This window comes from Podarcis erhardii, assembly GCF_964252035.2.
Source record: "Podarcis erhardii genome assembly, chromosome: 4".
NCBI classification, from domain to species: Eukaryota; Metazoa; Chordata; class Lepidosauria; order Squamata; family Lacertidae; genus Podarcis; species Podarcis erhardii.
In genome coordinates this window covers 17,566,522-17,583,227 of record NC_138508.1, presented here as the reverse complement: position 1 = coordinate 17,583,227, position 16,706 = coordinate 17,566,522, and the positions used below count along the sequence as shown (strand labels likewise).

The following is a 16,706-nucleotide window of genomic DNA, read 5'->3' as shown; positions in this document are numbered from 1 at the left end:
GTCGAGAAGTTACTCAGCTTCTGAAATTATCTCGAGCTGGATGCCTTTGCATGCTCTCTCTTCTAAATTGCTCTTTCAACTCCAACGAAATTTACTTCTCTTTTACCTTCCAGCAACAGTTCTCCCTCCCCGCGCATCCTCTCCAACTTTCTTTGCTGTTTTCGAAACTGTCATTCTCTGACTCATTTCTTCCACAATACACAAATAGGCTCTAATTTTGCTCTTCAGAAATAATTTTAAAATGCCTTTCTTTGAGAACCACCTGCATTTCCCCCCCTGCACCTCCTTCTCTGCTTCCATTTCCAAAATGGCTGAACTCCCTCTGCACGCAATCTGGAGGAATTCTAAGTGCATAGCTGAGCTATTAATTCTTAGGCTGATTCATGGGAGCGATTGATGATTCACCACCTGATGACTGGCAGCTGAGGCTAAGATCCACATACGCAGCAGAAAGAGCGTGTTTTATTGTATGTAGAATGAATTGACAGGCTGGATTGTACTGCTTCAGGGCGCCTGAAAATAGGAAACCAGCAAATTGGAGAGAAAGAGAAATAAAACGAGGGCCACAATCCCTGATGAGCTAGCTTTCTTCTTGCAGGGATCAGTTGCTGCTTTGATATGGAAGAGTATTAGAAAGGAAATGCATGCATGCATTTATGTGAAGTGCAGAACTGCAACCATGGCAGGGAGGCGGTGAGGGAAAGCCAAACCGCTCCCTGAATTTCAGTTTTCACCTAAATAACTAGCTTTTTTTTTTTAAAAAAAAAAAAAAGTGGTTTACAGGGGAAAGCATGCAGAGAGTATTCTGCTATACCAAACCCCAAGAGGGCAAGCCTAGGCACAAGAAGCTGTTGTGAAGCAAGCCAGTGTAAGCTGAGTTACACGAGATCCAAACTCTGTTCAACAGCAAGACTGCTGCTCTGCCTAAACCTGCGAGAGGGAAAGCAAGCCTTCAAAACAGTGTTCAGTGCTGAGTTGCTAGGTCACATAACTAAGCTGATCCAGTCTAAGTCCCAGGGGTGCCAACTTGAATAAAATATTGGGGGAGACCCAAGTAAGCCCTGCATAATCAATCACATGAGACACCATTTGAATGGCAAAGCCCATCAACTTGGTGTGAGTGTGGCCCCCGCAAATATTTTATTGGGAGGGCCAAAGACACCTCGACCTCTAGGAGTTGGCTGCAATGGGTGCTGCCATGACCACGAACACCCCCTTTGGGGGGGGGGGACTTACACCATCCTCAGCTCAGCTGGGATGAGCAAGTTATCCTGGTATACAGTGGTCCATTCTTAACTTGAAACTGGTCTTAATGTGAGGTACCACTTTAGCTAATGGAGCCTCCTGTTGCCACCGTGCCATCGGAGCACAATTTCTGTTTTCATCCTGAAGCAAAGTTCTTAAACCGAGGTACTACAGTAGTACCTCAGGGTACAGACGCTTCAGGTTACAGACTCCGCTAACCCAGAAATAGTACCTCAGGTTAAGAACTTTGCTTCAGGGTGAGAACAGAAATCGTACGGCAGTGGCACAGTGGCAGCGGGAGGCCCCATTAGCTAAAGTGGTACCTCAGGTTAAGAACAGTTTCAGGTTTAAGAACAGACCTCTGGAACGAATTAAGTTCTTAACCCGAGGTACTATTTCTGGGTTAGCGGAGACTGTGACCTGAAGCGTCTGTAACCTGAGGTACCACTGTATCTTTGACGGAGCAAGAGTTGGAAACTTAATGCTGGTTGAGCTGGGGATCATTTGGCTGATCCAGAGATCTGCTGCACCCTAAGCCACTCATCCTTGCAGATCTTGCCAAAGGAATGCCCTCTGTGAAGTAACAAGAGTTGATTAATTTTAAGCATATTAAGTCCTTTGTATTTAGGTTCTGGCTGCCCCGCATACCTCTTTAAGCCAATGATATGATATGATGTTATTGTATGGTATGATATGATATGACATTATAGCTATGGGCCTGCTAATATGGTGCCTTCCACACCTCAGGACCAGGGTTCGAAATTAGCAGGGCACCAGGCGCATTAGACATCTAAAGATTCTCCGTTTGCGATCGCCTCAAAAAAAAGTCTGGCTGCCATTTTCTGTGCCTGGCTGACACTCAAGGATTATTGAAATGTCTGTGCTTTGATAGACAATATGTTAGGGAGTTTAACAATAAAGTGTAAGAGTGTTTTGAAAACTGCAGTACCAATATTTTTTATTGTAAACACAAAATTTAACACTTATCAACAATTTATGTTAAAAATGTGGTACAGTGGTACCTTTGGTTGCAAATGGGATCTGTTCCGGAGGCCCGTTCGCAACATGAAAAGAGCACAACCTGAAGCGCCGTATCGGCACAGGTGTGAGGCGTGATTTGGTGCTTGTGTGCATGCGCGAGTGGCGAAACCTGGAAGTAACCCTTTCCGGTACTTCCAGGTTGCCGCGGGACATAACCTGAAAGAACATAACATGAAGCAAACGTAACGTGAGGTATGACTGTGTTAACAATGTGTCACTTATGTGAATTGCGTATTAGTTCATGCTTATCAAAATAATAAATAAAAATTGTTGCTGCCCCCAATGGCAACTGGACATACTGTTTTGGCACCCACAACCCAGGTCCCAGGAGCCAGCTTTTCTATCCCAATTTCTAACACTGCTCAGGACTCTACGGCCTCATCCTGCTATCATGTGTAAACCAGGTCCCTCTTCCACTTTCCTATTTTAGCCTCACTTCTGGTCTGAACATCTGCAGCAAAGCTAGACTCAGTCACACCTCATCTCCGAGTGTTCCCCATACATAAGAAAATGATATGTTTGCATAAGGTAAAGGTAAAGGGAGCCCTGACCATTAGGTCCACACGTGGCCGACTCTGGGGTTGCGGTGCTCATCTCGCTTTATTGGCTGAGGGAGCTGGTGTACAGCTTCCAGATCATGTGGCCAGCATGACTAAGCCGCTTCTGGCAAACCAGAACAGCGCACGGAAATGCCCTTTACCTTCCCGCCGGAGCGGTACCTATTTATCTACCTGCACTTTGACGTGCTTTTGAACTGCTAGGTTGGCAGGAGCAGGGACTGAGCAACGGGAGCTCACCCCGTTGCGGGGATTCGAACCGCCTACCTTCTCATGGGCAAGCCCTAGGCTCTGTGGTTTAACCCACAGCGCTACCCGCGTAGCCTTGCCTAAAACAAAAAAAGGTTTCAATACAGAGATTTGGATAAAATTACTCTGATTTAAATAGAGATGGAATACATAGAGATGAGCTGTGTGCTTGCTCAGTCTGCTGCCCAGGTGAGAAGTGCAGATGAGCAGCTTCAGAAGCCCCTGCAGATCTTCCTCCTTGGTGGTCATCTTTAAATAAGACTCAGACCAGACAGCCCTTCAGAAAAGGAAGACCTTTCAACACAGTAATGGCCCCTGACAGCCCCTCGAGTTGAGCCAGGGTTCCCAAACTGTTGGTCTGCAGACCACCAGTGGTCCATGAGCTTCATTTGGGTGGTCCACAGCAAGTCTGTGAAGAACGACAGGAGCAGCATATATAAAAAGTGAGTGCTTCAGCTGTTGCATCATTCTAAGAATGCCAGTGGTCAGTCCACAAGGTGAGGAGGATGGACTGGGAGTGACTGGGGTGGGGTAGAAAGGCCCTCAGAAGTTGTGGAGAGGATTAGCAGTCAGAAAGAGAGAGTGAGAATAAATGAAAATCAATAAAAGAAGCAATGCAAATACAGTGGTACCTCGGGTTAAGTACTTAATTCTTTCCGGAGGTCCGTTCTTAACCTGAAACTGTTCTTAACCTGAAGCACCACTTTAGCTAATGGGGCCTCCTGCTGCTGCCGCTGCACAATTTCTGTTCTCATCCTGAAGCAAAGTTCTTGACCTGAGGTATTATTTCTGGGTTAGTGGAGTCTGTAACTTGAAGTGTATGTAACCCGAGGTACCACTGTACCATTAAAAATCACAGAATACCTGGTACATTTCATTACAGTTGCGAAAACAGGCAGAAAAATAACCAAACATTTCACCAAAACCTTCAGCAATTTTCATGGAGGGGGCAAGTTTGGAAACCTGAAATAGAGGATTTGTAAAGCTAGAGATCTCCCTGGGCCCTAGCCAATAGCGTAGCCATGGGTCCTGATTTGCAAAGACCGATCCTATACGAAGGGCTGTTATAGGGCATTACCCTGTTCAAATCTAACCAACCTTTTAAAGCAATTGCTTTCAGTCCCAAATGCATCTGATCTTAGAATCACAGTATTGTACATTTGGAAGGGACCACAAGGGCCATCTAGTCCAATGCAGGAATCTTTTTGCTCAGTGTGGGGCTCGAAGATTAACCGTCTCATGCTCTGCCAACTGCAATCAGCTCCGTCCAGATAAAAACTAAGAGGAGCTGAGAGGGCCAGTAGGAGCATGTGAGGCAACCAGTAACACATGCTTTAAGCCAGGAGCGGGAAAACTCAGGTTCAGTACAGGGACATAATAATAATAATAATAATAATAATAATAATAATAATAATATTTATTATTTATACCCCGCCCATCTGGCTGGGTTTCCCCAGCCACTCTGGGCAGCTTCCAACAGAATATTAAAATACAGTAATGCATCAAACATTAAAAGCTTCCCTAAACCAAGGCTGCCTTCAGATGTCTTCTAATAGTCTGGTAGTTGTTTTTCTCTTTGACATCCGGTGGGAGGGCATTCTACAGGGTGGGCGCCACTACCGAGAAGGCCCTCTGCCTGGTTCCCTGTAACTTGGCTTCTTGCAGTGAGGGAACCACCAGAAGGCCCTCGGAGGAGGACCTCAGTGTCCAGGCAGAATGATGGAGGTGGATACGCTCCTTCAGGTATACTGGATTGAGGCCGTTTAGGGCTTTAAAGGCCCTGCTTGCCTTTCTACTTGATCCTTGAGACCCTCCCCAGGTCACACCCCTCACTGCTCTCCACGCCAAATGTTTTCGCCAGACGGAAATACATCCTTGAGCTCAGACAATTCCTCTTGCTTTCCCAGCTGGAAGAAGGGGAGGAGAGTGTGTGTGCAAACTAGCCTACTGCGCAGGTGTGAAATTTACATAAATTGCCCCGCCCACTTTTGCCCTTGGCCCCACCCACCCCTGGCATGTGGTCCTCAGAAGGTCATCCAGAATGGGATGGAAGGCTCATCCTTGCTATATACACACTTTGAAGTCTGGTAAAAGGGAATTATGTGAAAACGGCAAAAAGAACACCATCGCTATTTTATACGTGCACAGGGCATACGGCATTGGGAAATAGCTCACAAGCTACTCAAGTTCTGTTTCATGGCTTCCTCATCACCATCTCCTCCTGCTTCAAATATCCCTATGTTACTAGGCAATTGATGACTAAACAGTCACACGGTTGTTTCCAGACACAAAATTGATTTTAGATTAAAGCAGTTTGTAACACTGGCACTTTCTCCACTCAGCTTGTATGGCATACGCTTTCCCTGCCTTCTTAACTGTCTCCAGTCCAGCATTTTCCAAAGGCCAAAAGAGGACAGGATCAAGCTGCAAACTTCCTTTAGGAAACATTGTACCACAGAGAGGGGAATCCTGTGTAAAGGTAGGTAAAGTTAAATGATCCCTGGATGGTTGAGTCCAGTCAAAAGTGTCTATGGGGTTGTGGCGCTCATCTCGCTTTCAGGCCAAGGGAGCAGGTGTTTGTCCACAGACAGCTTTCCGGGTCCTGTGGCCAGCATGACTAAACCGCTTCTGGTGCAACGGAACACTGTTGCAGAAACCGGAGCGCACGGAAATACCGTTTACCTTCCTGCCACAGTGGTACCTATTTATCTACTTGCACTGGTGTGCTTTCGAACTGCTAGCTTGGCAAGAACTGGGACAGAGCAATGGGAGCTAACTCCATTGTGGGGATTCAAACTGCTGACCTTCCGATCGGCAAGCCCAAGAGGCTCAGTGGTTTAGACCACAGCACCACCTGCATCCCTATAATAAAGTAAAGGGACCCCTGACCATTAGGTCCAGTCGTAGCCGACTCTGGGGTTGCGGCGCTCATCTCGCTTTATTGGCCAAGGGAGCCGGCGTACAGCTTCTGGGTCATGTGGCCAGCATGACTAAGCCGCTTCTGGTGAACCAGAGCAGTGCACGGAAACGCCGTTTACCTTCCCGCCAGAGCGGTACCTATTTATCTACTAGCACTTGGACGTGCTTTCGAACTGCTAGGTTGGCAGGAGCAGGGACCGAGCAATGGGAGCTCACCCCGTCACGGGGATTCGAACCGCTGACCTTCTGATTGGCAAGTCTTAGGCTCTGTGGTTTAACCCACAGTGCCACCCGCGTCCTATAGCGCCACCTGCGTCCCCCACCAAAAAGCAAAGAGTTTTCCCAAGATCCTCTGACGTAGCTGAAATGTTTATATTATGCTGCAATTTTATTTGAAATGTTCGTTGATCATTTTTATGAATTGCTGCTCTTGCTTGCTTACCACGTAGTCTCTGCTGCCTGTATACAGTTTTCTTTGTGGGAAGATGGCAAACAAAGCCTAACCTAATTTAAAATGTTTAGTAATTCATCAGCACAAATTCCATCACATGAAGGATGTGGTTTGTTTCCCCAATAATCCAAATGTTATCCAGGTTTGAACAAAACAGTTTCATGCTTGCCTCCTCTCCTGCGCATAAATATAATTGAATGCATTGTGCACTGGCCGCAGCTTAGTAGTAGAACATATGCTCTGTATGCAGAAGGTCCCATATTCAATCCTGGAATCTCCAGGGAGGACCAGAAGAGAATTCTGTATGTCCGTGTAGCTGATATTGAGCAAGTTGGCTACTGGCCTAACCTTTGCTGTGGTAAAAGGCAGGTTCTTGTGCTGTGTCTGTGAATCCAATCTCTTAATTGCAGCCAATGACCTGTATTATATGTAGTTCCTGCAGTTCATTGGTTCTGATATTAGTGCATATATGTATATAGAGAGAGTGAGCTTACTTTCTCATTTAGAGAGCTCTAGCAGTGTTGGCAGTTTCCAATACCAGTATCTGTGCAGCAGCTAACGGGAACAAGCTGCTACTTGTTTCAAAGTGTGGTTGATAGACAGATCTGTCTGTGTGATGTGGTGAAAGGGTGGTGATAGGCAGTCTACTTTGTGCTAAACGAGCATTTGGTATATACCCCGTTATGCTAGGAAGCCTATTACCCGGCACACTACTAAAATGAGGCTGCATTTTAAGGTGCATCTTAAGCCGTCTTTTAATTACTGTATTTTTCGCTCTATAAGACGCACCAGACCACAAGACGCACCTAGTTTTTGGAGGAGGAAAAGAAGAAAAAAAATATTCTGAATCTCAGAAGCCAGAACAGCAAGAGGGATCGCTGCGCAGTGAAAGCAGCAATCCCTCTTGCTGTTCTGGCTTCTGAGATAGCCGTGCAGCCTGCATTCGCTCCATAAGACGCACACACATTTCCCCTTACTTTTTAGGAGGGAAAAAGTGAGTCTTATAGAGCAAAAAATACGGTAACTGTTTTTTTTCTTTTTTTCTATTACATTTTATTGTAATTTATATTTGGTGTTAACTGCCCTGAGCCCAGCCCTGGTCAGGGAGGGTGAGGTATAATAATAATACTAATAATACTAATAATACTAATAATACTAATAATACTAATAATACTAATAATACTAATAATTTATTATTTATACCCCGCCCATCTGGCTACGGATAGCTACTAGACAACACTCTGCTTTGCCTCCATGGTCAGAGGCAGTCATGCATCTGAACAGTAGTTGTTGGAAACTACAGGAGGGGAGAGAGCTCTTCTTTCTGCATTGTGAGTTTCCCACAGGCATCTGGGTGGCCACTGTGAGAACAGGATGCTGTACCCAATGAGCCATTGGCCTGATTCAGCAGGCTCTTCTTAAGTTCTCACTATCTACTATTAGCATCCAACTAAGCTTTATTCAAGGGACGCGGGTGGTGCTGTGGCTTAAACCACAGAGCCTAGGACTTGCCGATCAGAAGGTCAGCGGTTTGAATCCCTGCGACGGGTTGGCTCCCGTTGCTCAGTCCCTGCTCCTGCCAACCTAGCAGTTCGAAAGCACGTCAAAGTGCAAGTAGATAAATAGGTAACCCTCTGGTGGGAAGGTAAATGGCATTTCCGTGCACTGCTCTGGTTCACCAGAAGCGGCTTAGTCATGTTGGCCACATGACCTGAAAGCTGTCTGCGGACAAAGGCCGGCTCCCTCGGCCTATACAGCGAGATGAGTGTGCAACCCCAGAGTCGTCCACAACTGGACCTAATGGTCAGGGGTACCTTTAGCTTTACCTTTTTACACCAGTCCTGGTCTAATGGCACTGGCTACCAACTAGCTTCCAGGCCCAATTCAAAGTGCTGGTTTTGATCTATAAAGCCTTAAAGAGCTCAGGACCGCAATACCTCAAGGACCGCCTCTTTTCAGATGAACCTATCCGGACCCTGAGATCATCTTTTGAGGTCCTTCTTCATGTGCCCCCTCCTTGAGAGGTCCAGAGGGTGAACGGCCCTTCTCTGCAGTGGCTCCCTATCTGTAGAATGCTCTCCCCAAGGAAGTTTCCCTGGTGCCCTCATTATACACCTTTAGGTGCCAGGCAAAAGCATTCCTTTTTAACCAGGCCTTTGGTTGATTTGATTGACATCCTATGCCCTTTTAAGATGTGGGTTTTTTTGGAGGGGGTTATTGTTTTTATTTTGATTATATATTTTGTAGTTTTATATATTGATTTTGTTCAGTGAATCGCCCTGAGACCTCTGGGTATAGGGCGGTATATAAATTCAATATATAAAATAATAATAATAACCCCCTGCAATGCATTCTGGACAATCCATTCCAAATCCCATTCTCCACGGCTTCCTGTTCTCCTCCGCCATCCATATTAATTCGCATTCTATGCCCACTGAGCATGCTCAGTTCCCATTGGATGATTTCAGGTGTTTTTTGCGGAGAAGGGGGCACAAGTGGTGCTCAGTCATAGAATCATAGAATTGTAGAGTTGGAAGGGACCCTAAAGGTCATCCAGTCCAACCCCTTCAATTCAGGAGTCTTGCCCACAACCATCCCTTGGTGGGCTCAAACCACCAACCTTCTGGTTAACAGCCAGATTAACTGACCCACTGTGCCACCTTTAGGAACAGCGAGCTACATTAAAACCTTTGATTTCACCATTGATTTCTGCAGAGAACTCTCACCTCCATCCTTGGGATGTTTAAAAATAAACCTTCTCGAGGGTGGACCAGAAAATGACCTCTCCAAGATAAAGAGATGGTTGTCTCATACCTTTTTTTTTAATAGCAATGTGCCTCTCCTTCCACGCTTATTCTCCAGTCACACCATTCAATTTCCTCTCCTACCCAGGGCTCAGATTTTCTCCCTTGCAACACTCAGTCAGTATTCCAGGGGAGCTCAGCAGGTTAAGTCCCCACGGTGCTGTTTTATGCGGTCTCCATGGAAAAATGTAGCTCAGTGGTAAAGGGCCCCTGGACGGTTAAGTCCAGTCAAAGGTGACTAGGCAGCTGCGGCGCTCATCTCGCTTTCAGGCTCAGGGAGCCAGCGTTTGTCCACAGACAGCTTTCGGGTCCTGTGACCAGCATGACTAAACTGCTTCTGGTGCAATGGAACACCGTGACAGAAACCAGAGTGCACAGAAACGCTGTTTACCTTCCCGCCAGAGCGGTACCTATTTATCGACTTGCACTGGTGTGCTTTCGAACTGCTGGGTTGGCAGGAGCTGGGACCAAGCAATGGGAGCTTACCCCCATCATGGGGATTCGAACTGCCAACCTTTTGATTGGCAAGCCCAAGAGGCTCAGTGGTTTAGACCACAGTGCCACCTGCATCCCACTAGCTCAATGGTAGTGATCTGCTTCATAAGAAGAAGGTCCCAGGTACATCCCTAGTAGGTTCCAGGTACAGCTGGGAGAAACTCCTATCTGAAACCTCATCGAACTGCTGCAAGTCTTTGTAGACAATGGGCTTATCCAAACACCCTCTTGTTCTTCTACTGCTTTCACCTTGACGAAAACTGCTCTTCAGAGCTCGGCTGGAGCAAATGGCAGTTGGGTTTCCTGTGGATCACTGTCTTTATTATTGAATTTATTTATTAAATTTGTACACCGCCCTTTGTCAGCTTCTCAGCATAAAAACACAAAGTAGAGTGGTACCTCGGGTTAAGTACTTAATTCGTTCCGGAGGTCCGTACTTAACCTGAAACTGTTCTTAACCTGAAGCACCACTTTAGCTAATGGGGCCTCCTGCTGCTGCCGCGCCGCTGAAGCATGATTTCTGTGCACATCCTAAAGCAAAGTTCTTAACCTGAAGCACTATTTCTGGGTTAGCAGCGTCTGTAACCTGAAGTGTATGTAACCTGAGGTTCCACTGTAAAGTGGTACCTCTGGATGCGAACGGGATCCATTCCAGACCCCGTTTGCATCCTGAACAGAACGCAACCCTCATCTGAGCGCGTCACAATTCGCCGCTTCTGCGCATGCACGTGATGTATTTTGAGCGTCTGCGCATGCACAAGCGGCGAAACCTGGAAGTAACCTGTTCCGTTACTTCCAGGTCGCCACGGAACGCAACCTGAAAACGCTCAACCTGAAGCTACTTTAACCCAAGGTATGACTGTACTTAATAAAAACGAGAACAAGAACCAACTGACTAATCCCCCCTCCCACAAACACAGCCCCCACTGGCAAGATCACATATGAGGCATTAAGGGATGGGGTCACAGCAGGCCATGACAGCCACCAAGTGAGCTTCTTAATGTGCTACTGCTGCACTACCTCTCAAAATCTTTTGGAAAATGTGCCAGTCCAAATTATTAAAGATGCCCCCCCCCCCCATTTTTTTGCCCCCAGCAGGGTGATGAATTGGTGGGGGATATTGTCAGTTCATTGATAGTAACTTCAGCATGGCTGGTTCTTTACAGATAACAACAGGAGTAGTTTTCTGCCCGCAAATAGCTTACAATCTAAAATTCTACGTGGGGAAAAAAACAGAGGAAGATGAATTCAAGGTAAATTGGAGAAGAATATGTGTTTATTTCAATGATGGAGGAAACTGGTTGTCTGGGTATTCAAATATATATGTTGTCTCAATCCTCTGGAAGGCAAGGATGGGACTGTGGTCAGTCCTGATCTGTTGCTGGACTTGACACCCATCAGCTCCAATCCATAGACCAGATGGTCAGAGATGAACTATTGTTAAGCAATGTGTAGATGGACAAAGGTTACTCCCATTTTGGCTGCAAGATAAGCCAGTTCTGTTAGGGACCAAGTTATAGACTTCACATTACATTTCAGTTCAATGATTCAAATGCCAAGATCCTTCATGTTCTTTAGGTACACTCTCTTCATGGGAAATATTTTGCACAAGAAGTGGATGGAGGCCCCCACCCACTGCCTCCCTTTGCCATCCCCTAATATCACCCAAGATCCTTCATTGTAAAACAAACCTTACAGGCACCCAGTTTAGTTCAAGCTAGCAACATTTGCTGAACTGGAGAGTCCACACCACTTCAAAGAGAGTGACTTCTCCCCAAGACTTCGTTATTCACTTGGCAGTGTTTAAGATATGGCACACTATTTCTAGAGAAAGAGATTCTTCTGGGACTCTGATCTCCCTCAAAATGCCATCCTCTTCAGACTTCAATTCTAGTCCCTGATACGTGGAGGGACGTTATACAGTTATTCACCACTGAGTGCGCAACAGGGACTCAGGAAATGCTGTCATCTACTCTACATCTCTACAGTGGTACCTCGGGTTAAGAACTTAATTCGTTCCAGAGGTCTGTTCTTAACCTGAAACTGTTCTTAACGTGAAGCACCACTTTAGCTAATGGGGCCTCCTGCTGCTGCCGCGCTGCCGGAGCATGATTTCTGTTCTTATCCTGAAGCAAAGTTTTTAACCCGAGGTAATATTTCTGGGTTACCGGAGTCTGTAACCTGAAGCGTATGTAACCCAAGGTGCCACTGTATAGCTATAACAAATAAGCAAAAGCTAACTTGTCCCTGGCCCTGGCATCTTCTTCCATTGCCTGGAACCAACCCCATAACATATGATGAAAGAGAAGATGAGAGTGTCCCAGAGCATATGCTGAGTGCCTGTTGCCCACCCAATGTTTTTATCCCATCCTTCTTCCAATGAGCTCAGAAAGTGCACACAATCTGTGTGCCCCCTCCATTTTTGCGACACTTTGAGGGAGGTTTGGCTGAGGGATGTGCTCTGACCCACTGTTACTTAATCAACTCTGTAAGAGAATGTAGATTTGAACCCAGATTCACCCAGACTAAGTCCAGCACTCCACCCACTACACCACACTGCTGTCAGCACTCTCTTACTACCCATCAACAGAGCAAGCATCCCACTGACCCCACAGACAAGAGAAAGTCTTTGGACCCCTTACAGCCTAGCAGATACATTGCGGCAAGAGCAATGCCCCAACAATATATTAAATCTGTTGGTCGTGTGGCATCCCAGAGATTCCTTCTGTGTTTGCTGCAATAGACTAAGCACAGAAGTTTAGGATTGTAGAGCTGGAAAGGACCATAGAGGCCATTTAGACGAACCCCTTGTTCAATGCAGAATCTGCAATGGAGGATCCAGTAACATCACTGACAGATGGCTGGCCAGCCTCTGCTTAAATAACTCCAGAAAAAGAGAGCTTACCACCTCCCGAGGAAGACTGTTCCATAGCCAAATGGCTCTTATCATTAGGAAGCTTCTCCTAATGTTTAATTCAAATCTGCTTCCTTACATTGTTTCTAGTCCAGCCCTCCGGAGCAACGAAAGAGCAATACAGCTCCGTCATCTTCCGAGTGACAGCTCTGTGGATATTTGAAGAGAGCTCCTCTCTGAGATTTATTGACACCAACAAAGTAAAAGTGAAGCCATTTCGTCTCCTTTAAGGATGAAATGGAGACTCCCACCACCTATCTAACCTACTTTTACAAAGCTCTCCTAAAACGGGGGGGGGGGGGTCATCCCCATCTTCAGCTCCTTCACGCTCCCCATTCAATATGGGTGAGGTCACAAGTGCTGGAGCTGTCCAGTCCATCTACCACGGAGTGCTGAAAAGCTCACAGATTTCCATTCATTCCGACAGCCTGCAGTTAAGAAGAACTCCCCACAGGGGGAGAGTTTTGCAAACACTGCAGGAAATGAATTGCTGTCAGTTTCCCACGGGATCTAAGCGCTAAACTACGGAGAGCTCCCCTGCTTTAATCCCACCATTCATAAAATGGCCAAGTCTATTGAAAAATACAAGACAAAATTGGCAACCACTGGGCACAATCCGGCCCAGCCTAAGCATGTTTAAGATCCACTGCGTTTAATGGGAGAGTTCAACATTGTGTTTAACTCTATCCTCCTGAAGCCAACAGGATTTCAAAGCAGCTTAACTCTGTTTGCTATCACAGATGGTAGGTGAGCACAGTGTGAACTTGACAACCAGATATATAAGCTTGGCTGCTATGTGCCATTGAGAGCAATGGGGCTTACTTCCTGGTAAACAGTTTTAGGGTTGCTTCAGGAGACTGCAACAAGGATGGAATGATAACTCACACAAAAGGAAATAAAACTGTTTATAGCCAGTAGAACTTATTTCTAAGTAGATCTGGTAAGAATTGTGTGACAGCAATCCACTCCCCCGGTCTCTTTTGCCCCCACCCCCTCCATGTGTGAACTCGATAAGATTTGTATCTAGAGCATGTATTGATCTTCAGGCAGGTATATTGGAAGGGACTGCAACTGTCTCTTTATACACAAGGCTGAACATGTCCAACACAGCTTGATTATGTGCAAACTGGGACCAGGGTAGAGAGAGGATGGTCCCTCATTTCAATGCGTTGCGTAGGTATAAAGATCAACAGAAGGTCTCGAATAGTGTTGAGGTTCGTATCATAGCAATGCTGGACGCAGCATAGTTGTGGCACAACAGTTCAGTCAAGTTCATTGCAAAGTTGCAGAATCACAGTGTGCGCCCTGTAGCTTTTAGGGCTGACAAAGTACAACACGGAATGAAGCTGGACTGTTTGCAAGTTAAGGTCGAATGACAGTGGATGGATCTATCAATAGTTATTCGCTATGGAACTTAAATGGAGACTCTATGAGAGTAGACCACTGACCAGACATTGCCAGGGAGCAAGGAAAGGGGGGTCTACAGCCTTTAAGCTTTGCTAGTGAGCTTCTTTTAGGAATCTAGTTGGCCACTCTTGGAAAAAGGATTCTGGACTAACTAGACCTTTTGGTCTGATCCAGCAGGGCTTATCGTACGAACCAGATAGAGGCTTGTGGGACTTGGAGGGAGGTTTGACTCTTGGGACTTCAGAAAGTAAAAACGGAGAGCACGGTGGAATCTAGTATTCCTTTAGAAGTATGGGATTGTATTAGGATGAGATCCGAGATGGAGAGTCAGGTTCTATTTGGGCGGTTAGCAGTGTGCAATGTATCTTAAATAAACAAGCGAGCAAACTTTTGGCAGGCTCCGGTGGTTCTGCATACTTTCTCCCTCTGTGTTCCAGAAGAGAAATAAGAAGGGATCGATCCCTGGAGGCAAATCGCCACCCGCACAACTGCTCTCTCAGCCTGTCAAAAGCAGCCAGAACCTCGCATCCCCAAAATAAGGCTGCACAACGCCATGCGCAAACCCTCTCCCCGTCCCATCGCTGCTGGGACGCGCGCAAAGGGCTCAAGCCCTGCCCCGCACGCGCTCACTTTACGCACCCGCGCGCGTCCTCCTGTTACCTGAATTCCTGAGCTTGCGGTTCTTGAACACCGAGATAATGACCAGCAGGCTGCCCGCGATATCCACCACGGTGGTGAAGATCAGCACGCTGGACAGCGCCGCGACTACCCAGCCCGGCCGGGGGTCTGCTGCCCCAGCAGCCGCCCCTACGGCTGCTTCTCCTCCGGCCGCCTCCGCTTCTGCATCCGCCGCCGCCGCCTCGGCCTCCCCTCGCTGGGAGAAGCCGAAGCCCCCTCGGCCGCCCAGCCCGCAGCAGTTCCTTAAGGAGCCATTCTCCAGCATCGCGGACCCCTGCGCCCCCAGCCCGGCCCTCGCTGCGCTCCCTCTGCTCGCATCGGAAAGAGGCGCCTCCGGGACTTCCCCTCCTCTCCTTGCCCCGTCCCAGGTGCGCAGCCTCCGGTGACTGGCCGGCTCCCGCCAGCGCCAATGGTTTTAATAGACGGCTTCCCACTCGCCAGGCTCCGCCCCTCGCACTTGGCTCTTTTGTTAAAAAAAGGAAAGGAGGCGGGGCTTCAGCCCAATCTCCGCCCCCTCTCGGTTCGACTCCTGTAAGGGAAAAGGGGACCGAGGGGAGTGGGAGGAGGGGTCAAGGCGCAAGGCCCCGCCCACTGGCGCCCTGGCCCCGCCCCCGCCCCCACGTAGGCGGGGCCTGCCAGGCTGCGAGGGAACTTTTTCTTCGCTGCCTTTCAGTTCGCCGGCAGCTTCGGAAGAGGTAAGGCGCGCGGGTGGGAAGGTGTCCCTCGTTCCTTGCACGCCGACACGGAGTGACACACGCCAATTACTCACCGGATTAGCTGTGTGGAAACGCGGACGGAGGAGGAGGAGGAGGAGGAGAACAGCACGCGTTTTGGTGCGCGGAAGGGGAGAAGTGTCCAGGAGGACTGGGAGGGGAGCAACTGCAGGACTGAAAATCGCAATTGTTCTCATTGTTGGCAGATGCGCGCTATTTTGGAAAACGCTGCAAAGAAATAGGAGAGAAATAGGTGGCGGCTGCACGTGTTCCAAGCGCACGCCGCTCCCCAAGAATCCCGGGAGCTGCATTTTATCCCTTACAGAGCTATGTTTCCCAGCACCCTTAGCAAACTAGAGTTCCCAGGATTCTTGGGGCGTGTGGGTGCTTCAAATGCATGCTTGTGTATGCAGCCACAGGCGCAGGTTAGAAACAGGTCGTTTGCAAACAGTTTGAATAGTCACATTTTAACAAAAGTTAAACAGGCAGAGGGGGTTCCAAAGTGTGTGTTTGTGATGTACATTGGATGGGTCAATAAAAGAATCTTCTGTGTCTCGTATTACAATATTCCCAAACATAGCTGCATAAGATGAGCCCAGATGGATCAGGTTGAAGTTCCACGTTGTGCAGCATCCTGTTGTCTAGCAGTGTCCGGTCAGATGCTTCTGCGAGGTCCACAACCTAGGCATTAATGCAACACACACACATGTTCCCTGTATCTCCCTCACATTTGGAATTCAAAAAGTCCTGCCTCGAAACTACTGGAGAACAGCTGTCGGCAGACATGCCATGGTTGCTCAAGTTGAGATTCCTGCATTGCAGGGGGTTAAACAAAGACCCTTGACGTCCCTTCAAACACTTCCTGTTCTGTGATTCTATGTTTCCATTGTCAAACAACTCCTCCAGAAATTTCATAGTCCCCTCTGAACTGGCGTCTCTCACTCGTGAGTGAGAGTCTTTGCATTGCACACCAACATACTTCTAAGGTTCCAATCTTATGCACGCTTACCTTGGGGAAAGGTCCCACCAAATTCAGTGGGATTTGCTCCTGAATGGGCAGGTATGCGATTGTGCTGTAAAGCTGAAATCTCAAACATGCTTACTAGGGCAGAACCTGTATGCACCTCCAGATATCGCTGCTCACCAACTCCCATCAGCCAGAGCCAGCACAGCCAATAGCAGTTAATAACTGGTGTTGTAGCCCCCCAAAAATATCTGGAGGAGACCAGATTG

The 16,706-nt window shown here is 47.5% G+C and overlaps 1 protein-coding gene across 1 annotated transcript in view; it reads right to left on the bottom strand.

Annotated features, from left to right (window-relative positions):
* Positions 1 to 15,190, bottom strand: part of MTNR1B (melatonin receptor 1B) — a 40,044-nt gene extending 24,854 nt beyond the window's left edge. Inside the window, exon 1 of the mRNA XM_081860604.1 lies at positions 14,743 to 15,190. Within this exon, the coding sequence (XP_081716730.1) occupies positions 14,743 to 15,025 (283 nt within the window). The 5' untranslated portion in view covers positions 15,026 to 15,190. The remainder of the gene's footprint in view (positions 1 to 14,742) is intronic.
* Between the last annotated feature and the right edge of the window lie 1,516 nt (positions 15,191 to 16,706).